The sequence below is a fragment of the Fukomys damarensis genome, unplaced genomic scaffold (genome assembly GCF_012274545.1).
Source record: "Fukomys damarensis isolate Sample0158 unplaced genomic scaffold, DMR_v1.0_HiC HiC_scaffold_11, whole genome shotgun sequence".
NCBI classification, from domain to species: Eukaryota; Metazoa; Chordata; class Mammalia; order Rodentia; family Bathyergidae; genus Fukomys; species Fukomys damarensis.
The window spans coordinates 22,637,919-22,661,129 of NW_022900923.1; the positions used below are offsets into that span (position 1 = coordinate 22,637,919).

Below are 23,211 nucleotides of genomic sequence, written 5' to 3' on the forward strand. Positions count from 1 at the left end.
TTTTTTTTTTTTTTTGGCCTTGTTTCTCTATCTGCAAAATCAATATAATAATAATAAATACTGCTGGGTGTGGTGGTACACACCTGTAATCCCAGCACTTGGGAGGCTGAGGCAGGAGGAATGCTACAGATTCAAGGCCAGCCTAGGCTACATAGTGAGTTCAGAGCCAGACTAAAATATAAAGTGAGACCCTGTCTCAAAAATAAATAAGTAAATAATTAATTAAAATATAATACTAGGTACCTATCTGATAAAATTATTAAGGAAGTTAAATGAGTGTATATAGTTATGCACTGCTTAATGATGGGGATGCATATGTTGTGCAAAACATCAGAGGCTGTACTACACAAACCTAGATGATATATAGTTGGTACTAGGGGGCTCTTGACATAAGCAAGAGATGAAGAACAAGGTGTATGAGGCTACTACAGGCATAACGTGGCATACTATTTATAGCCAACCTTTTTTTAAATAAGTAGAAGGAAATATATTCTAAATATTACTTTCAAAATAGTTAATAAACCTTACTGTCATTATTCAGTATTATATATTGTACATAATTGTATGTACTATAATTTTGTACAACTGGCAATTCAGTAGGTTTGTTTATAACAAACCATGATCAGACAAGTAATAGGGTTGTACGACTTGGCAGAGGGTCATAATGTTACTCATTGTTAGGAATTTTCAACTCTGTTATAATCTAATATGACCACCATGGTCTATGTTGTCTGTTGTTGATTAATCATTATGCAGGGCTTAACTATATGTAAAACACTTAGAACAGTTCAGAGAAGTTCCCTGAATATAACTGAATAAATATTTGCTGTTACCACATCATCATCATTATCCAGAACTTTAGCAGCATAGGACCTACTTGGTTTTTCAGTATATTTCTGTAATATTAGAAAAAGAAAAGAAAAAATTGTTATTCTTTCTTCCCTAAAAAAAAGAATGTTAAAAGAAAATTTAGGTATTACTTTTCAGGTTTACCTCTTACATAATTCTTAAATTTATCAGCTTTCACCATGTGTGTAATTCTCTAATACTTCATTTACTCAGTAATAACTATATTAAATTGCATTTGTTTTGTTTTTTTTTCTCATTGAGTTTATTGGTACATTTTAGGTATACAATACATTTACATTCATCATTGGGATCTTGTACCTTTACATGACAGGTCTTGGTTCTCATTTTTTCCCCATACCTCTGCCCTCCCTTCACCCCCTCCTTCCTTCCCTATTTACAAAAACTTTATATCCATTTTTTTCATTTTCTCATATTTTTTCTTTTCCCTTATTTCCTTTCCCCTACCCTTCCTACTTCCCCTACACCTTTAGCCCTTTTCTTCCTATTTCACATTGTCAATTATACCATTAGGATCTTATTTACAATTATAGTTTTTCACACCAGAGAAACTATTCAGTATTTACACGTGTGACTTATTATTTCACTTAAGAGTACATCCTCAATATGCATCCATTTTCTTATGAATGACTAATTTCTCATTCTTTGTGGCTGAGTAGTATTCCATTTGATAGAAAAACCACATCTTCTTTATCCAGTCTCAAACTGGTGAGAAAATGGGCTGTTTCCAAGTTTTAGCTGTTACAAACTGTGCCGCTATAAACATGGGTGCACATATATCACTGTGGTATGATTCTTTTAATTCTTTTGGAAAGATACCCAGCAGAGGAATGGCTGGGTCAAATGGAACCCCTAGTCCCAGCTCTTTGAGATATCTCCATATTGATTTCCATAGTGGTTGCACCAGTCTGCACTCCCACCAACAATGGAGAAGGGTTCCTTTCTCCCCACAACTGCGCCAACATTTGTTGTTGTGTTATTTCTTGATACAGCCATTCTTTGTGGGGTGAGGTGGAATCTCAGTGTTGTTTTCATCTGTATCTTGAATGACCGGAGATGTGGAACATTTTTTCATATATTTGCTTGCTGCTTTTACTTCTTTGTCTGAGAAATGTCTGTTCATTTCAGATGCCCATTTTTGAGTCAGGTCTTTATATTTGGGGGAGCTGACTGTTTTGAGTTATTTATATATTCTCAATAATAGTCCTTTGTCTGAGAAGCAGCTGGTAAAAATTTTTTCCCACATTGTAGTTTGTCTCTTAGCTCTGTTGATGGTTTCTTTTGCAGTGCGGAAGCTTTTTAATAAGATGAGATCCCACTTGTTGATTCTTTGTTCTAGTTCCCATGTTACTGAGGATTTGTTCATAAAGTCTTTTCCTACGCCAATATTTTCAAGTGTTCTGCCTAATTTATCTTCCAGCAAATTTAATGTCTCTTTTTTAACATTCACATCTTTTATCCAGTTGGATTTTAGTTTAGTGCATGGTGAAAGATAAGGGTCTAGTTTTAATCTGTGGCAGGTTGAAATCCAGTTTTTCCAACACCATTTATTAAAGAGGCTATCTTGAAGGTGGGATGGGTAGGGGAAGGGTAATAAGGGAAAAGAAAAAAAAATGTGAGATAAGGAAAAGATGAAAATAAAGTGTTTGTAGATGGGGAGGGGAGGAGGGGTGAAGGGAGGGCAGGGACAAGGGGAAAAAATGAGAACCAAGACTTGTCATGTAGAGGTACAAATTCCCAACAATGAATGTAACTGTACTGTATCCCTAAAATGTACCAATAAACTCAATTAAAGCAGAAAAAAAAAAAAAAAAGAGGCTATGTTGCCTCCAGTTGGGATGGTTGGCTCTTTTGTCAAAGATGAGGTAGCTGAGTACATCTGGAGTTGTTTCTGTATCTTCTATTCTATTCCACTGATCCTCAGGTCTCTTTCTTTGCCAGTACCATGCTGTTTTTATCACAGTGGCTTTGTAGTATAGTTTCAAATTGGGAATTGTTATACCCACTGCCATGTCTCTGTTGCCTAGATGGCTTTTGCTATTCTAGATCTCTTCTGGTTAAATTGCATTTGTGTGACATTTACTCTCTCTTTTTTTTGGAACCAGGGATCAAACTCAGGTCCTTGGGCTTGCAAGGCAGACAGCAGAACCTCTGAGCTAAATACCCAACCCTGACATTTATTATTTTTTCTTATGTCTTATTTGATCCTCACAATAATTATATGAGATAGGAAGGACATATTATTCTTTATTTTGTAAATGAGAAATTTAGATTGAACACTGTTAAGTGACTTGCCCAGAAAATAAGAACCAAGATTGAGTCAGGAATTATACTAATTAAAGACTCATATTTAAATGAGAAGCAAAGCAGACAGTGCATGCCTTCTTGGATTTCCACTTTGCTGGCAAAACTAACCCATAATATGTGATTTACACAAGCATGTAATTATAAATTAAGCAACAAAAATATAATAGGGAACTGTTAGAAAAGCATAAACAAGTGGAAACTGATCTGAAACAGGCTTCCCTGAATTTAAAGTAACATTTGATTTCAAATTTTAAAGATGAATAAGAATTAACGAAGCTCTCTGATAGAACAATTCAGGAAAGATAAACTATCCATGTGCAAAGAACCTAAAATGAAAAGGTGCATAGGTTTGACCTTAAATGTCAGTGAGGGAGGAGGTGGGTGGCATAAGATAAACTGAAAAAGGTAACTTCTGTATTGTTCACTGCTTGTTAAACAATGTAAAGATTTTGGATTTTATCTTTAAAAGCAAGGAGTTTAAACAAAAGAAAGTAGATTCATAGTTTTAAAAAATCTTGGGAGGATCCCAGCCATGAGGGAGGCTGAGGCAGGTAGACTTCGAGTTCAGGCCTCACCAGGGCAATTTGGCACGACCCTGTCTCATTGAAATGGATGGGTAGGTGGAAAGAGGGAGAGAAGGAGTAAAAAAGAGAAGGAAGGAGTCTTACTTTTTTTGTTGCTGGGACAAAATACCCTACACCCACAAGTTAAGGAAGGAAAGGTTTATTTAGCTCACAGTTTGTAGAGGTTTCAGTCCATAGTCAGCTGATTCCAAGGCGGGGTGACATGGCAGAGGGGCATCAAACAATTTATGGTACACTAGGTAAAAGGCAGTGAAACAGCAAGGCACAGCCTGACTTTCCCTTTTATCGCATCCAGGCTATCAGTTTTGAGTGGTGTCACCCAAAACTATGCTAATTCCAATCAGTGGATTAATTGTTCCACCCTTAATTCCAGTATCACACACCATAGATCCAGCCATCTCCAAAAAGCCGAACCTGTGAACACATGAGGCTTTAGGAGGACAGCTAGATACAAGCTATAGTATTCTACCCCTGGTCCCCAAAAGACTCATATGCATCCCTTTATGCAACAAGCATTTAGTCCATCTTTAAGAATTGTCAAAGTCTTAACAGTTTCAGCATTGCTGAAAAGTCCAAGTCCAAAGTCTCCTCTGAGTTTTAAGGCAAACTCTTAGCTGCAGGCCTTGCACACATGAAAAGAAAAGAAAGTTAAACACTTCCAACACTCAATGGCATAAGATAAACATTGCCATTCCAAAAGGTACACATAGGGAAATGGAAAGAATTGGGACCAAAGAAAGTCTAAAATCCAGCAGGACAAACATTAACTCCTCTAGTTCGATGTCAACTATCCAGGGCAATCTGTGGCAAGATGTGAACTCCAGATGGCTTGGTTGGCTCCACCCCTGTAGCACTGCCAGTAATAGTAGTGCTCATGGCTTCTCTCTTGGGCCCCTTGGCTCACTCCTTGTGACTTAGATCAGATCATCCACATTCCTGGCTTCTCCAACCTTCTGGGTTCTTCTCTGCACCTCTGGCTTCACACTCACAGCCTCACACACTAACCTTTTCAGGAACACACTAGTTGGACCCCCCAGGCCTTCTAAATCTGGCAGAAGCCTTCCGACCTTACAACTCTTGCATTATACATGCATCTAAAACCAGCACCATGTGGATGACAGCAAAGTCTGCCACCGGCTGGAGCAGTAGCCAGGCTTCCAAGTCCTTGTTCCTGTGATAATCCTCAGGCCATCTTTTCTTTTGTCCTGTTGCTTCTCAGCAAACAAGTTCTCCTCTGCTTGTCTTTGCAGTCTGCAACTTTACTGGAGCTTACTTTCTGTCCAAATTCAAAACATCATAAATCATTCTGCTGGGGCTTTTGCTCTTGATTTTCAACATAGATCTGGCTAAAAGCTCCCAAGAGTAGCCATGTCTCAACTTTAGACTGCCTTAAAATTTCTTCCACCAGATTAATTCATCTGCTACATTTTATCTCAGTCTCAGGAAAAGTCTGGATAAGAGCAAAATACAGACAAACTTTCTGCCAAAGCATAACACACATGGTCTGAAATCCAACAATGCAGTTGTTCCCAACAAAAACCTCCTGAGTCTGGTAGCATTTCCTGTAGCATTTCTATCAGCATTCTGGTCTTCTGAGCTCTGACCAGAATCTCCTATCAAGTTCAGCTTACAACATTTCAAGGCTGCTTCCTCAGCTGGCATCTCCAAAGCTTTCCAAACTCTTACCTCTGTACTAGATGGCCAGGTAGCAGCACAGCAACAACCCCACTTCTGGTACCAAAATCTGTTTTAGTTACTTTTGTCATTGCTAAGATAAAATACCTGATACCCAAAGTTAAAAGAAGAAAGGTTTATTTTAGCTCACAGTTTGTAGAGGTTTCAGTCCATATTCAGCTGACTTCAGGGCAGGGTGGTGTGGCAGAGGGGCATCACAGAGAGAAAGAGTTCATAGTATGCCAAGCAGAAGACAGTGAAGCAGCAAGCAGCAACAGCAAACTGCCTTTCCCTTTATCCCATCCAAGCTACCAGCCTTTTGAGTGGCGCCACCAAGAACTGTGCTAATTCCAATCAGTGAACTAATTTGGTACCACACACCCTTAATCCCACTATCACATGCCCTAGATCTAGCCAACTTGGAAAAGCCCCACCCATGAACACATGAGGCTTTGAGGGTACATCTAGATTGAAGCCATGATAGATAGGTAGGTAAGTAAGTAGGTATATTGGTAGGTGGGTAGGTGGGTGAAAGTCTGGAGAGATAGATCGATAGATAGAACTATGAGTATAGCTCATTGGTACAACACCCCTGGGTTTGATCCTTAGCACCCCCCCACACCAACTCATAGAGGAATAAAGACCAGCTAGAAGGATATTATACGTGAAAGATGGCTGTTTTGATATGTAAAAGCAAAATGTCTTACATAAGTTTCTCTTGAGTACATGTCAAAGTAAATGAGGAAACTAGGATAGGTAGTATAAAAATTCAGAATAAATTAGAGAGTAAGGACTTAATACATGACACTTCCAACTAGTTACAGACTGCTACTTCACATGATTGCAAAAATGTCATTCTTGTCTGGGGATTTAGCTCAATAGTACCATGCCTGCCTCACAAGCACAAGGTCCTGAGTTTGATCCCCAGTACCAAAAAAAAAAAAAGTCATTCTTAATAGTGGAATGATTAAATATATTGGAGGAAGGGCAGCAATTTGGAGCCATCCTCAGTCCTGAATTGTTAATATAAAATAACAAGTAATGTATCTTAACATGTGACTGATAAGCAAAATAATCTGTGGCTCTTTATTAATTATACAAAAAAAATGGTATTTACCCTGCTATCAGAGGCTTCCAGCAAATACCAAATAGAATCAATTAAGACCCTTCCGACAGTGATCAGAAAATTCTCAAATATTAAGCAAAATATTTTATTTGCAAGTGTAAGATTACTATAGTTTAAGTGAAGTGATGTCATTGGGTAAGAAAAAGAGATTTAGCAATCGGCTGTTTGTAAAATATTTTTCAACTTCTTACAGGAGACCTGACCATGCATTAACATTTCATATGAGCTTACTCTTTTTAATGTCTAATGGGGTGATAATATTTAATTTATTGAGCTAATTATTAATAAGAAATGCTTAATAAACTAGTCTTTCTTACTGTTTGATTTGGCCAACTTAACATTTACAAATTCTGACCTCTTTGCAGTTTAGAAGGAGTAAGATTTAAAACAACCATTTTTCATAATACATAAAGTAAAAATTTTTCCTGTAGTGAAAAAGAAGAGTCTAAAAATAAGAACTTTAGGGCTGGGGATTTAGCTCAGTGGTGCCTCTGCCTGCCTTGCAAGCGCAAGGTCCTGAGTTCAATCCCCAGTATGAAAAAAAAAAGGAACTTTAAAATAGTTTTTTACATTTTTATTATAATTATGCTCATTTTAGAAAGCTTAAAAAATTCCAGTGAAAAGAAAATGATCATGAAAAATCTCATCACCTGAATGACTTGATATTGATGTACATAAATTTTGGCTTTTACAAAGAGAATTTTTTTTAAAGATTCATATAATAGTCTTTTTTTCAAATGTGATTTTTTTACTTCATAAAATCTGAAAATATTTCCTTGACATTAAATGTTCCTTTATTCAATATTATTTTTTTCTATATATTATTTTAAACAGCTTCAATCTATTTTATTTTGGTAGAAATACAATAATTCATCATGTGGAGATGTTATAATTTAACTAGTCAATAGTGTTTTTACTCTTTTAAACAACACTTATAACAAAATCTTGCGGTATATCTTTGCATGTATTTTAACAGTAGTTCTACCTTTAGGACTTTACCTTAAGGAAATTACTAAAAATACATGTGAAATCTTTTATACATTTAATTATGAAATATTTTTAAAGTATGAAAAAGTTTTGAAACCATTGTTTTTATATTTCTCTCCTTCATTCAGAGTTTAGTTGCCATCTTAAAGTAGATACTTTAGTATTCCATTACCTTCTGGTCTTCACTATAAACTTAATAATCTTTGGCTGTGTCTTAGTTACTTTTTATGTTACGGAGGCAAAATACCCGACACCTAAAGTTATAGGAGAAAAGGTTTATTTTTGGCTCACAATAGACCTTAGAGGTTTCAGTCCATAATCAACTGGCTCCAAGGCAGGATGGCATGACAGAGGGGCAAAAAAAACAATTCATGGCATGGAAGATGGAAGGCAGAAGGCAGCAAAAGCAGCAAGCAACAGCTGCAGTCCCTTGTATTCTACCCAGGCTACTCGTCCTTAGGCAGATAGCACTCACACCCATGGTGGGCTTTCCCATTATCTACACCCAGAACTATGCCAAACTAGTCAGAGGATTAATTTAGTAATCACACACCCTTGATTTTAATTGCACACTTTAGTAGATCCACCCACCTCAGAAAAAAGCATGAGGCTTTGGGGAACATCTAGACTCAAGCCATAACAGTCTAAAAATGTCTTCATTTCAATTCTTCCTTTTTGAAAGATAGTTTAGATTAGCTGAATATAGAATTCTGAGTTGAATATTTCTTTTACTTGAACAATTAGACATATTTCATGGTAATCTGACCTCTCTTTTTCTGCAGAAATGTAATGTGCCTTTATGGGAAATCAGTCTTTTCTGTTTGGTTGTGTGTGTGCGCGCATGTGTGAGTGCACACACACTGAATGTCTCTGGATGCATTTAGATGTGGATTTATTTTATCCTACTTTACATTCATTAGCTTACTGAATCTGCAAATCATATCTTTACTCAATTCTGGAAAATTTTCAGCTATTGCTTCTTAGATTATTGCCTCTCCCAATTTTTCCAATTCTCTGTGGCACTTCTTTAGACATGTTACTGGCCTTATTCTCTCCGGTGACTCCTAATTTTTCCCTGAAGTAGCTGCAACACTTGCCACTCTTTTAAATCCGTTTTTTCTGATTCTTAGGGTTCCCTTGCCTTTTTCAAATTTCCTTTTACATTACAAATATTTGTGTTATATTTTATCTGATCGGTCTACAACACATTTATATGAGAACTTTTTTGCTGGAACTGACAGCCTTGACAGCTAATTTTCTTATATACATTATTTTTTAAAGTGCTCCAAGAGTTTTTCAAATTTTATTTATAAGAAATATTTTGATATTGTAGTTCAGAAGAGTGAGAGAAGATTCTGATTTGAATGTTAAACTTCAGATGTCTAATAGCTATCCAAAAGGGTGTATTGAATAGGCACTTGGATATATGAGACTGAAGGTCAAACAAGATATGAGGCTGGAGATACAAATGTGGGAGTGTAGAAATTAGATCATAGTAAAGCATGAGACTAAGAAAGTGTGTAAAAGTACATTTCAAGGAGGCCCATGCATTGATTCATGGAGTACTTCTTTGTTCTAAGAGCTAAGTAGGTGAGGAAGAACCAAGAAAGGAAAACTGAGGCGCAACAGCCAGTGAAAAGAAAACCAGGTGAAAGTATTTTCAAGGAGAAGGTGTGGTTCAACTGTTGTTGTACCCAAGTTGCAAAATCCCCGAGAAGACCACCAAGGAGTCGTGTCTGATGTAATTACATGAGGAGTTTACTGCAGGCTCGAGCCCAGCAAACTTGAGGCTGGACCTCCAGTGGCACTGTCACAGCGACTTCCAACTAAAGGCCCCGACCCATTTTTAAGACATGCTTGTATAGGGCTGAGGATTGATACTATTTTTAACTTTTCATTACTAAGGGTTATTATTGGGACACTTAGGGGAAATACCTCATTCTCATGAGGGGAATTATCTTATACTCATGAGGAGCTCAGCGGGGGGCACTCTATTTCTATTTTTAAGGAACACCTTATGTGATTACACAATTAGGCAAACTATACTCAGCAAAGCCTATAATATCTCTGACTTATTCATTACTAGGCAACTATTGGGGAGGGGATAAATTCACTCTTGGGTCAGAAGAAGAGGAACAGAAAAACAGGAAGGAGGCTGTTATAGCCCTTTGCCCAGAAAACTTGGTCTTTATATTCTGAGCAAAGGTCAAAGAGGGAGACCACCACCTTGATCAGAAAACTTGGCTCCTACACTGTGTCAGGTGTTTCTAATGATATAAGGAAGATGGGAACTGAAAAATTACCATTGAGCTTTACCAAGTTCATTTTTGATCTGAAGTAGTTTTTGTAGCATAGATGAAACGTAAGTTTGACTGGAGCAGTTTCTATGAGAAAATGAAAGACAGAGCATGCAAAACTGGACACTTCAAAGGAATTTTGTAGAGAAAAAAATGGAAGAGGCAGGAGTGAGAAGTGAGTTCTTTTAGCTTGAGAGAAACATGTTATTTGTATGCTGATGAAAGATTTAAGAAAGAAAATGTAATAATGCTTGGAAAGAAGTAATGTAATATCCTTGAGTACTGGGTGTGGTGGTACATGCCTGTAATCTCAAAACTCTAGGAGCCTGAGATAGGAGGATCACAAATGTGAGACCAGCCTGGGCAACTTAGCAGCCTAGTGAGACCCTGTCTCAAAGTGAAAAATAAAAAGCACTGGGAATATAGCTCAGTTATATTCCAGTATAGGATTCAGTCTCTAATACCACCACCATCACAACAAAAATAAGAAGTTTCTTTCGGACTTCTCTTTAATAGACTATGAAGACTGTAGATTCCCCAGTATTCCATAGAGCATAAATTAGAGAACAGAAGAATGGATGTTTACATATTCTTCAAACAACCTTCCTCAAAGAGAACAAAATGTGGCAGTCATCTTGAAGTATTGAATTTGTCAATTCATCAAGAATATACATTGGAGGCCTGGTGTGGTGGTGCACGCCTGTAATCCCAGCACTTGCAAGGCTGAGGCAGGAGGATTGCTGCGAGTTCGAGACCAGCCTGGTCTACATAGTGAGTTCCAGGTCAGTCTCAACTACATAGTTAGAACCTGTCTCAAAAAAAAAAATACACACACACACACACACACACACACACACACACACACACACACATTGGAGGGGCTGGGATTTAGCTCAGTGGTTCTGCCACCTGCCTCGCAAGCTCAAGGACCCAGTTCAATCCCCAGTACCAAGAAAAAAAAAAGAATATATGTTGGGTAGTGCTGTCCCCAAACTTAAGATGACATGGTCTTTTTCTCCCAAGAGTCTTTTCATTTCCTTATGACAGGTACCAGAATACTAGTTCCCCATTCTGCCTTTTTCACAATGAAACTATGATCAGAACAATACAGTAGGACAAGCCAGGAGCTTATTGTCACTTGGCATGCACACCACGGAAAACTTTCTGTTAGACTCCCCTGTCATTGCAGTTAACTTTGCTGAATTTGTGACTAGATAAGGGTTCATCATCTATTTTATCTACCTTGCCTCCATTTCATAATGTTATTATGTATAAGAAGTCTGACATGTTTCTTTCTTTTTTTGTTTTTTTTTTTGTTTGTTTGTTTGTTTTTTGGTACCAGGAATTGAACTTGGGACCTTCCAGCAGCTAAATCCCTGGCCCTGTTTCTTTTTATAAAAAGTCATTTTTAAATGTCTTGAGTACTTAGTTCTAATTAGTATTTATTTACCTAAGAATCTCAAAATCCTAAAATGCAAAAAGAATAAGTATTGCATAACAGTGACTTTTAAAAGGAACTTAGGTGGTATTACATTTTTTTCAAATATCCTAATGACTATTAAATATTATTCATTTATTTGTAATATTCCAGAATCATATCCAATATTGTCTTTTTATAATTGTAAATCTATATATCTATATTTTGTGTTCTTTGCTTTCCCTTAAATTCCTGCACATGTTCCCTTCTGTTAACATAGACAACATACTTACAATCCTTAATATCTATAAAATACTGGAATACTGTCAAATTGAAATGTAGTTTTGAAGCCATTTTTATTACCTTTGACAAGTGAGTTTCTTCAAACTTTTTGAAGGGATATTGATATCATATAAATTACTTTTTTTTCCTCTAGCTTATTTCCTTAAACTATGTTCCAACTGGTGGGACTACAAAGTCATCAAATATAATTCATATCCTAACTTTTCTGTGACGGGGACTTTTTAACCTTGTTGTCTTCCAAATATCAGGTACAGGAGCTCCACGAGGAGGAGGCACAGTGGGTGAACTATGATGAGGACGAGTTATGTGTGAAGATGCAGTTGGCTGATGGGATCTTTGAGACCTTGATCAAAGATACTATTGATGTTCTGAATCGGATCAGTGAAAAACAGGGGAGAATGCTACTTGTGTGACATCTTGCAAATAAATTGAACACTGAGTGTTAATATGAGTCCTGGGCCTTTCTGCCTCCTGATGTACACCCCATCTCCATTGTAGCAAGAGTGCTTCCGGACCTTGTACCCATTCTTGTGGACTGCTGATTTGGAGTTCATGGGACAATATAGTATATCTGATATTACAGCCTTTGCCTTTAGAGACTGTCCACTGGATTACTTGGTTATTTCAGTGGGCAGGATTATACTCCTGATGTTGAGGCACAATGTAATTCTACATCTCTTGTTAGCACTCCTAGTTCTCAGATGAGGGCTCAAAACAGCAGATTTAACCTCTGATCTTAGACTAGGGTATCACTTCCTTGAGTCTGAAGTCAGGCAAGAAAGGTATATTTCGATACATTTATCATACAATTTTTGAAATATCCTGGTCTATACCATGAAAGTCATAAATGAACATTATAATCTTTAAACAGTATTAAACCTTGAATCACGTCTAAAATTCACAAGTTTAATGCCCGTCTACTTCACATTCTGGAGTTGATTTCATTTCTTTTTGAAGACCATTTTCTTCCATTATTGCAATTGAGCAGCACCAAGCAGACTGTCAAATTAACCAAAATAAAAGATAGCCTTGCTTTCTGAGGATCACCTGAAGATCTATAAACCTTTGCATTATGTTTAGTTTTCCTGTCTGGGCATGAGAACAGAAATGCCCTCACTGGAGACTGGGCTTAAAGGACTGCTGCAGGGCTGATTCCTCTACCCCTTATTTTACCCCTGCACTTCTTTTCCTCATCCTGAACCTCTGCAGTCTGCTCCCAGAATCACAGATACTCAGGACCATCTCAGGCATCCAGGCATGGCAAACGTGGAAATAGTTCATTTTGGCCTTCAAACTTTCAACTCCCATCTCTCCCCAAGAAGTCAAAGACGCTGTTACTTGAATGATTTAGGAAATGAGTGTGTGCACCAAAGACAAAAAGATATTGTCTGTAGTTTGTGTGCTTGTTTTACTCTATGGAATATTTTTTAATTTATTTTAAGATAAATTATTAAGTTGAAAATGTGTGTCCCTATTCAGAAGTAAGAGATCCTTATAATAGTCAAACCTCCGTCTTGAAGCTTCTATAGTTCCTAGTCTTTGCACAGGAAATCTATGATTTTAACAAACCCATGCACATATTGAAGAAGTCAATTAAATTCACTGAAAAGAAGATGAGCTTTTCCAAGATTACTTGCAATAGCAGGAATGGGAGAAAATGATTTAAAGACACTGTAAAATGTAATCCTGCCTCTCTTGCAGCATTGCTTCTTACAACTCTTACCTATATCTGAAAAAAATCTATAGACTCCAGCTGCTACATTAGAGCACCCAAGATGCTCTCCAAGGACCTCAGTACCTGCCTTCCTGACTGGTTTCTCTTAATCAGTCCTATCCCTCTTTGTGTAAGCCAGAAGAATGTGGATAATCTTAGGCGTGAATGTAAATGCCTTAATCTTGAAGGTCCAGATTACAAGCATGATATAAGACATCCACTGGATTCATAGTTACACGTATCCTGGAATGTTATAACTTCAAAATGTGTTAGAAAACCCCAAAGATGGTATAACCTAAGTGTGCACATTTGTTTATTTCTGCATCTTTCCTCCAAACTTGCCTTTTCATCTTAAATGTTTCACTATGCACACTTCCATTCTTCTGTTTCATCCTGTCATTAAAAAAAAAAAAAAACTTGGTGAAGTAATCATTGGAATATTTGCATTTTGCACAATGACTGGTGTGATAGCTCTTGACAAGTGTGGAAAGCACTGAAATGTTGTGACTGAGTCTTGGGTAATGCTATTTTGATGTATTTCCAGCATTTCTTCTGGGCCTTTCATGTTGAGCTGAGTCTTGTAGCCATAATGAGCAAATTGACTAAAAGAAGCAAAGGTTTATTGGGGTTATTAACCAGTAGTGTGGAAATACTATTTTCGTGTGGCCAAGGAAAAGCAAAGAGTTGTCTTTTTGGTTTATGTTATTTGGAAGACAGAAAAACATCTTGTCTGCATCCTTTTGGCTGTTTATGGGGTCACATTGTCCTTATGATACTGAAACTTTAGAGCTGCTGTAAATTTTTTATAAATGGATATCAAAATACTATAATAATAAGAATATAGATTGTTTTTCTACATCTTCATTATTTGAACCTAAAACTAATTTTTAATAAGAAAGTTTATCTTCACTCTTTATGACATCATGATTCCAGAAAGGGAAAAAAACACTGATATAAGTCCATTGAATTGAATTAGCAGTCTGGACCTAGAGTTTCTGGGTAAGAACTGCTGCCAAGAATGTGGCAGTAGCTGTCCTAACCTACTCCGGCTGTCTTTGCGATCCAAGATCCTGGATTCCAGATGAGAGGCAGTAAACCAGTCTTACTCTTTACCAGAAATATCATCCATAGTTTGTAGCAAAAAACAAAACAAGGGGAAAAAAAAAAGATCTATAGTATTAGATTTCTTATTTTAGCTATGGGGATCTAATTAAAATAGATTTGTTATTAGGATTAGGGATAAATATGGATACCCAAAACTTTTACATACTGGGATCTTTTTAATCAAACTCTGCCTCTTAACCAAGAACCTATACATTCCCTCTCTAATCTTTACTCCTCCCTACACCCCATCCTCTTTCAATCTATCTTCATAATTCTTTAAGAAAAAACATCTTCGCATCAGCAGTAATACCTTTTAGAATAGCACTGTCAGAATTTAGTAGTAAACCAACATATAGGCTTCAGATTTAATTCTGATTCCCAAACAATTTGTGCTATCCAGGGCAGTTAACTCTGGGTTAAATAAGTACAGGGTATAGATTCCCTCTTCAGGTTTAAACAAGAATTTTTACTCTAGGGAAAACTGGGACGAGCTCAAAAGTAGTTAATACAGAAGGTAATTTGGTTTTCTTTTATCTAAAAGAAAATTCCTTCTGTGACTACAAGTCTCTGAGAAATTATCTTTCAAAAGAGATTTCATTGCTCATAAGAGTGTTGTGGCCTATTGATTAAAAACAATTTTGTTCACTTTCTTGTCTTGAAAAAAAGTGGCCTTAGCTTTTTGCAATACTTGAATAAAGTGTGTACTCACAAAAGTTTCTGTAGCACAGCATTAGAGACTTATAACTTTTCTGCAAGAAATTCAGATTTACATCTTCCTTTTACTACCTTAAGAATACTAGTGAATAAACATTAACTCAAAGAGCAAGTGATAGAAACTACAATGATGTTAATGCAAATTGTAGGAATTTACATGTTTACAAATCATCTTAAACTGGTTGTGCAGCAATTCAATAAAATATCTATATTATAAAAATGTGAAGAAAATATAAACTGATGTAAAGGAGGTACTGTCATTTTAATTAACCTTGTTTAATAGCTTTTTCCTTCTGGACTTTGCAAAAAGCCTTCTTGGTAAACACATTGCAAAGCATTCTCTGGGAGGCTTAGCCTCCTTGTGTGTACTGTACTGTGCAGACATGAAAAAAAAAAACCCCGTTTACTGTGTGTGTGTAAATAGCCTGGTCACCAGGCCATTTTCAGCCAATAGTCACATCCAGTGCAATTCTGCGCAGAAGACTTAAGGGTGTGGTTTGTAAGTATGATCTGTAAAATAACTGGGATGAATTCCCATGTATACCTGTGTAAATAGATTTGTTAACTAAAATGTACTTCAAGAAAGATAAATCTGTAAATAAAAACTGATTTATAAATTAATTTTTGTCAGATGTTCATTTTTACACTCTTGAGCCAATCAGAAAAGGAGTTCTCATAAGATGCAATTACTTCTGATTTATTTGGTTGAAGGACACTTATCCTTGAGTAGCAGAATAAGATGAGCCATGCACATAACTGCTATTTACCCTGTGTACAAGTACCATGAAGACATAGACCTTAGCATCCTGGGCTTTGAAAGATCGTTGTTCAGTACTGCCTTCATGTTCTTAACTTTGTGCTGAGTGCTAGGTAGATAGTAAAGGAGTCGCACATAGTCCATAAACTTATGTCACTTGAAGTCTAATCAAAGAGAAACCAAAAAGTAATTCAAGCATGCCTAGAATGCTCCAGACCTCATGCTTTGAGACCTTGGGCTTCATCCCTTAGAGCAACAAAGAAGGTTGGGGGAGAAAGAAAAGAAAAGGAAAGAGTCTGAATAGTGCATGACAGATTGTAGCAAGTGCTGCAAAGAAAGTATACACAGGATTAGAGAATATTATTAAGAGTAAGGTTGGGTCAGGATAGAGTTCCTAATAAATTTTAACTTTGTTTTGCTTTCGCATTTTTTGAGATGGGGGTCTCTGTTTCCCAGGCCATTTTCAAACTTCTGTTTTCATTCTGTCCTCCTGCTTCAGCCTCCTGAGTAGCTGCAACTACAGGTATGCAACACTGCACTCTTATAGCTATGTTTTGAACATTTATGGGTTTCTCATTCATGGTAAATGGCCACTTATCCCAAATGACTTGAATTTTATTCTCTCCTGCAAAATGACACATATGAAAAAGTCACACAAATAAGCTGATCACAGAGAGCAGCCAACTGATGACTAGATGTGTAGAGTATATATATTTTTTTTCCTAGAAAAAAAGCTTGGAGAATGAAGGTGGATGTGTAGAAGAATAAAAAATTTCACTTCAGAAATGTATGGCACTCAGGATAATGAATCATCCATGGTCCAACAGGTTAGAAGTAATTATTAACTCACCTAAGTGCTAGTTGCTTCCTGATGGCCACATCTGCTACACTTTTAATGCTTTACTTGGCCATGAGCATTAAGGAAATTTTCAGAAAATCATGGCCAAATTGCAGTATTGTAAAACATTCTTCAATTCATAAAAGTTATTTGTGTGCCAGATATTGTAGGTACTCCTTAGTAATGGTTGAATCTTGAAAAAAGACAAAATACCTGTAACTGCATCAAAATACAAGAAAATGGTAGATGAGATGGCAGTTGTCAAAAATGGTGAGACTGACATTGACGAGAATTATAGTGACCTACCAAAGGAATACAAAGAATAAACCAGTCACCTACAAAATCCCAGAAGTCAAAATGTAGAGGTGCTAGCTGCACCCCCAAAAAAGCACAACCTAGAGATTGTTTTCACATCTGGGTGGCCAGGCTGCATGGCCAAAGTCAACAGACAAGTCCTTCCCAGTACATGCTTCCTTGACCCAGAACAGACAACACACAATATTTACTTATAGCCAGAAGAGGGAAAATGCACTAGATGCAGCCCCCTTGCAAAACCTTGGTCCCCTGTGGCCAGCAGATGCACTCTCTCCAATGCAAGCAGCATGATTGCAAACTCCCCACTCATGATAGGGGAAGGACCTCCCCCTCCCTTACGGAATCAGAAAGCCGGGGGCCATGCTGAGGGCCACGGAGGCGAGCTTAAGCAAAATGAAGAGTACCCTGAGTCCTAACCAAGGACAGCTAGTCTTTCACATGGAGATAAGCCTGGCACAGGGTAGTGTTCCAGGCCCAAAGCTTGTTCTTGTGTGACCATGCGGGAGCAGGAAGCTGCACATAACTGCTTTTCCAAAACTCTTCCCCCAACTGAAATAGACATACAGCATAACATCCAAGAAGACAAATGTGGAGGTAGAGCCCAGTCTAATGGGGCTTGAACAACCTTTAAGATGCAGTTTGCTGGCAGGGCCTCCCTGTTGGCTTTGAGACATTTTACCAAGGTCCCTAAAAGGACCAGACCTAGGAGAAAGACCAGGCCTCTGTGTAGGATGGCCTTCAACCAGGAACCTCATAGCCTGGATTAAGACAACTAAAGAAGTAAAAAAACACGTCTTGTGGGGACTTCCGGGTATATACTGGTATCCATCCCATCTGAGCATGACTCACCAACTCTGCTTTCCCTGATGATACATGCACAGCACCCAGTGTCTGAATAACACAAATGCCACCTTGTTCTGCCATCATGAAACAGCGTTATTGTATTGTCCATCACCACCTTAGCTAGTAAGTGTGTCTTGTTTGTCTTGAAATTCCAAGCCAATGGGTGTGGCCACACCATTATAATGAGAATGTGGGCTGAGAGAGACAAATCCAGCATTGTTAAAGTTTGCCTCCTCTTACCACAGCTGTGCTTATTCTTACCATATCAGGCACAGCAGAGACTTCTGTAGGAATGAGAAGATAACTCAATACCTGCCCTCCAAACTACCATGAACCTCCAGAGGCTGAAGATGCTCTTGTCTTTTGTTTCCTTGGGGATCCTCTGCCCTATTGCTTGACCCAAACCTTTCTACCTCAATCAACCAGTCATCCAACCTGAGAAGTAAAGCTACATCCTAAGTGAATATGACATATCCCATAATATCAGGGGAATACCAGAGGAATTCTAGTGCCCCAATGTTCTATTGGCTTTTCTCCCATACTTTTGTGGTCCCGTAAGGAGGTGTCCCCTGAAGATAACATTGACTACAGGTTTGGATTCGATCTACTGATGGCACAGCTATAGCCCAGACCACAAACCCCTGGGGAATCTATTCTGCTGAGAGAAGAGAAAAGGGTTTGGTATACTGACATTAGGATTCTCTTGATACAACTCTTACCTGGTGACCATCTATCTGCTCCTCCACCTCCTCCAAGTCCCTCTTATTGATGGAGCAATCTTGTGTGTCCTTTCTGATGGAACAGTGTTTCAATGTTCAGATTGCTTTTGTTAGGCAAGGAGCACCATCCATAAATTGGGGAGTTTGGGGTTTGGTTTGGTTTCAAGTTTTGTTTGGATTTTGTGGCAGTGGGGGTTGAACCCAGGACCTTTGTCCTGAGGTACATCTCCAGCACTTTTTGCCCAAGCTGAGCTTGAACTTGCAATCCTGTTTCAGCCTCCCAGAGTGCTGGGATTACAGGTATCCACCATACATCCAGCTTGGGTTTTTTTAAATGACCTTTGTACAGTTGTTATTCAGCCTCACATTTTGTCATTTTGTCTCCTTGTTGCTTTGGGAGTAACAGCATGAAAGTCCATCTTATGTGGTGGGAACTTGTCCTTTGTGGTGTTGCTTGCACTGTGATGTGATGTCATGCTCAGATTGGGATCTTTCTACATATCTAAACATTGTGACAGAGGTTTTATTTTTTTATCCACTTTTTAGGATCTATTCATAAATCAATATAATAATGGTCAGTTTGAATGTTACATATATGATAAAATAGATTGTGAAAAGTATATTTACAATGAAACAATTATTTTCTGTAAGTGAATCATCAGATATGCAAATCCTGCAATAACAATGTACTCAACTCTACCCTTTTCATCAACCAATTTTATTTACAGATTCTGATTTGGATATAGTTTCTTGGTTCTTTCCATGATGCAAGGGTTAACAAAAAATTCTTTGAAACCAGCAGCTGGAACTAGAGCTCTTAGAATCGAAGAGAAGCAGGAGTGCAAAAAAGGAGTTTAGACACAATACCCCCAGTCTCAACCACTATGCCATATGATTGACTTCAGAGCCTTCTAGCCCTTGGTGTCAATCCAGAGATATATCTCCTGTCACATCTCAAATGCCCACAACCACTATACTTAGCAGGAAGGGAGGGGCACATAGGGAAGAGGAAATCATCCCAATAAGATATGAAATAGTTCTGAAGTTTTAATACTAACGATTAAACAAGTTTACAAATGGAAGCTAGCTAGCTAACCATTAACTAGAATGCATGTGCAAGGAGCCACTGGGCTGATTATACTGTTTAAAATCAAAAGCCTTTAGAGAGTCCAAGTGTCAGTTTCTCAGGTTCGTGTTCACAATTTGATGGTGCTTGCTAGTGGTTCAGTGCCTAACTCAAAAGGTGTAATGTTCTTCAGTCTGGAGGAAGCAGCAAAGACATACAGAGTTTGGGAAAAATGCACTGCAAGAGTAGGTCTGTATTGGTTTGGCTTTGTATACTGTGTTCCCCAGGCAGTTTGAATCCAGGTTGTGTTCTTAGTGTCACATTATTTAATGCTCTCTGAAGAATTTTCTTAAGTGAGCTTTTGAATTCTTCCTACCAAAAAAGTCAAAGTCTTCATCTGGTCCTTTCCTCATATGAAAACATTCCCAAATGTCAGTGAACTTTGTGTATAAACAATGCCTAAAAGGGCTATGTCATTGATACTTCTCACATAGCCAAAGCAAGTTCTGAACCAAAGATTCCTTTTTCTGCTGGAAGTTTATGGTCTTCAGTTAGTTTTCATACCAAAAAAAAAAAAAAAAAAAAAAAAAAAACCAAAAAAAAAAAAAAAAAAAAAAAAAATCCCAAGCTTTTAAGACTGTCATCATTTCCGCCATGGAGATTTTTAAGATGGTTTCCCCAGATAAACTCAGCAAGAATCTCGTTCATCTCTGGCCCCGTCCACATCTCCAGCCATCCCTTCAGCAGCTGCTCCCCATGGTGCCTTCATTGCCATCAATGGCCAACAGTTTTTTTAAAGTCACAGTGGTCATCTGTGTGTCCATACATACATGGAATGGCAGCTTTATATCTGCAATATGTGTTACTACAGTGAGAAACCTCTGTGATCTGTGACTTGGGACTAGGAGTCCATGCAGTTAATTTGTCAGTGGGTGGGAGAAGTTAAATTCTGCTTGATGTGGTTAATTTGCCACACTGTATGCCTAGGCATGCTGACAGGAATCACACAGCCATGCTGGGTGAGGGGATTTACTGTTTTTTAGGGTGAGTCCTCATGATTTGGCCCACTTTGGTATCTGAGATGGACTTTATGATCTGTGTGGTGGAATCTACAGGAAATTGTGGCAATTTGGTGAACACAAGTTAGATTAAGTCTTTAGTTCCTTCTCTTTTTAAATGGCTCTGTTATATGCATTAATATGAGTAGTGAATAGGATATATAGCCACAGTGGCCTAGTCGACTGTCAGTTTAGATTTTGAGGACCCATCTGGGAACAAGCCCATGTTATTGGCTGGAACATCACTGAATTGTGGGCCTTACTTCGTTACAGGAGAGGCGAGAACATTCCTCATAGGCTATTTAGCCTCCTCCAGTAAAATAGCTACTTTTTATAGAGTCAGCTGACCACAGGAGCCCAAGTAGGTTCTACTTTGGGCCAAATCTATTTAATGATGGAGCCTTGTTGAACCTGTCTTATTTCATTATTTGTTTTTTTTTTTTTTTTTTTTGAGGCCCCACCTAAGGAGAGGTAGCTTGAATCTTAAGGTCATCCAAAGTGCTTCGGTGACCAGGGCTTCTGTTTTCAGTAGGACCCAATGATAGGCTAGGAGTTACCACTTGTTGGTGGTTTATCTGGTAGCTACCTCAGGTAATTCAAATATCTAAATCTCCAGGAGCCAGTGCAACCTAGTAGCAGTCACTTGTCACCAGTCCCCATCTGCCACGATAGGAGTTGTAGTGTCATAGGTTTGGTGAGTGCTCATTTGCAGAGTTTATGCCATCTCAAGGCTGCATAGCCTTGGGGGTCTGCTGTTGTTGGGGTCCCATTCAAAGGTGACCACCTAGTGAATAAACTTGATAAAAGGACCAAAAGAATACCAAATGTAGTCCTTTTGTTGCCATATAGATCTACTGATTGTTGAGTCTCTTGTTGGTAGCTCTTATTAAACAAGATTTTTGTCTAATTTGATTAGGATATTATTTTGGTTACTGAATCACATGGCTCCCAGAAACTGCTCTTATTGGCTCCTGGGCCTTTTCATGGTTGATGGCCCACAGTCTAGGCTGTGTGTATCACAGAGCCAACCTTACGTATGGCCTGGTCAATTGATATCCTCAGTGTAGCAGATGACGAGTGTTTCTGGGTTTGTAGCAAATTTAGCTTTAGCTAGGGCATTTTGTAGGAGATCAGACATATCTGTGTGGAATTAGAAAGTATACAGTAGGCCATTCCACATGAACATATATTATTCCTGATATTTATCCTATGAAAGAATATTTTAAAAGACACTGGCCAAATCATTAACAGCATACAATGTGTCGTGTGAGACGTCACCACCCTCTGGTGGCCATGATGTCAGGTTCTACAGGAGCCAGTGGTAGCACCTGGTGTCTAATTTATGGTAGTCCTATCACTTCTCAGTCTTTTGGCTAAGATCAAGTGTAATTTATGGTAGTCCACTATTAGCTTGCAGGTTCGAGACTGGGCTGTAAACTGTGATAAGGTGGTGTGTAATATTACTGCTAGGAGCAAGATCTAATTTAATACAATAATGTCTTTTCCCCCTCCTGGTTTGTGGTACTGCTTTTATTGAATAACCTGTCAGGATTTGGGTAACTTACATGACAGGTGACCAGATGCTACCTGCTGTTTTGGGCTTAAATTCTTTGTAGTGAGGGGGCATCTGCCTCAAATGATTGTGATGCTTTCTGTCAAATATAGTCATAGGATCCATGTCCACAATGCACTCAAAGAGGTGAGAACCATGATTACTGCCCCCCAGAATAACCCAACACATCCCATTCAAAAGCACATGTGAATCTTTCTGCCATGGATCACCACATCTGTTCTCAGAGTCCTTGATGTCATCAGTTTATTACCACCCTGTGGGTCACTGTTATTTGGGCATCAGTATCTAAAAGTCCCCCCAAAAGCCTGAATTTTTTTCTCCTACCCTCTTTTTAAAAAGTCCTAACAGGAATCCAGGATCTATTCCCCATGGGGATCCACATTCATTGGCAACATCCCTAACTATCATATGCATACGCTGCCTGAAAGAGTTAGGTTTGCAAAGCCCCTTTATCAAATAGACATACCTAACAGGCTGCGTCAGACTCTTGGCTATAGCCTGATCTAATTTTTTAGTTTTTGTGTTTCATTCTCAGAGAAAGGCCCATTTTTATACTTTTCTTGGTCTGGGGATTTGGCTCAGTGGTTCTGCTGTCTACTTCACAAGTGCAAGGACCTGAGTTCCATCCATAGTACCAAAAAAACAAAAAAACAAAAAATTTTTCTTTGCAGCAATGCCACTGCTGGTTGTGTGTTGAATGAAAAACATATCCTCTTGAACCTCACAAGCAATGCAGCTAAGTGGAGATTCCGCCCCCAGAATCCAGATTTCCCTTATTGTCTCTGTCCCCTAGAACAAATGGATGTTGGTGGGTGGCTGGAAATATGCAAGAATCCAAAATTCCTGTATAGTTTTTCTACTCATTTTTTTTATCCTTATGCATCTAGTTAACTCATCAGCCTCACAGGGAGAATCCCGGTATTCCATTGTTCTTCAAGCCAAAGAACA

At 38.2% G+C, this 23,211-nt stretch overlaps 1 protein-coding gene and 1 pseudogene across 2 annotated transcripts in view; one reads left to right on the plus strand and one right to left on the minus strand.

Annotated features, from left to right (window-relative positions):
- Cep350 (centrosomal protein 350) overlaps positions 1–15,670 on the plus strand; it is a 174,405-nt gene extending 158,735 nt beyond the window's left edge. For both annotated transcript variants that reach the window (XM_033762122.1, XM_010630274.2), the window contains one exon: positions 11,811–15,670. In XM_033762122.1, the coding sequence (XP_033618013.1) occupies positions 11,811–11,975 (165 nt within the window). In that variant the 3' untranslated portion in view covers positions 11,976–15,670. The remainder of the gene's footprint in view (positions 1–11,810) is intronic.
- A 3,994-nt stretch (positions 15,671–19,664) lies between these two features.
- On the minus strand, positions 19,665–20,340 carry LOC117285512 (annotated as a pseudogene).
- Between the last annotated feature and the right edge of the window lie 2,871 nt (positions 20,341–23,211).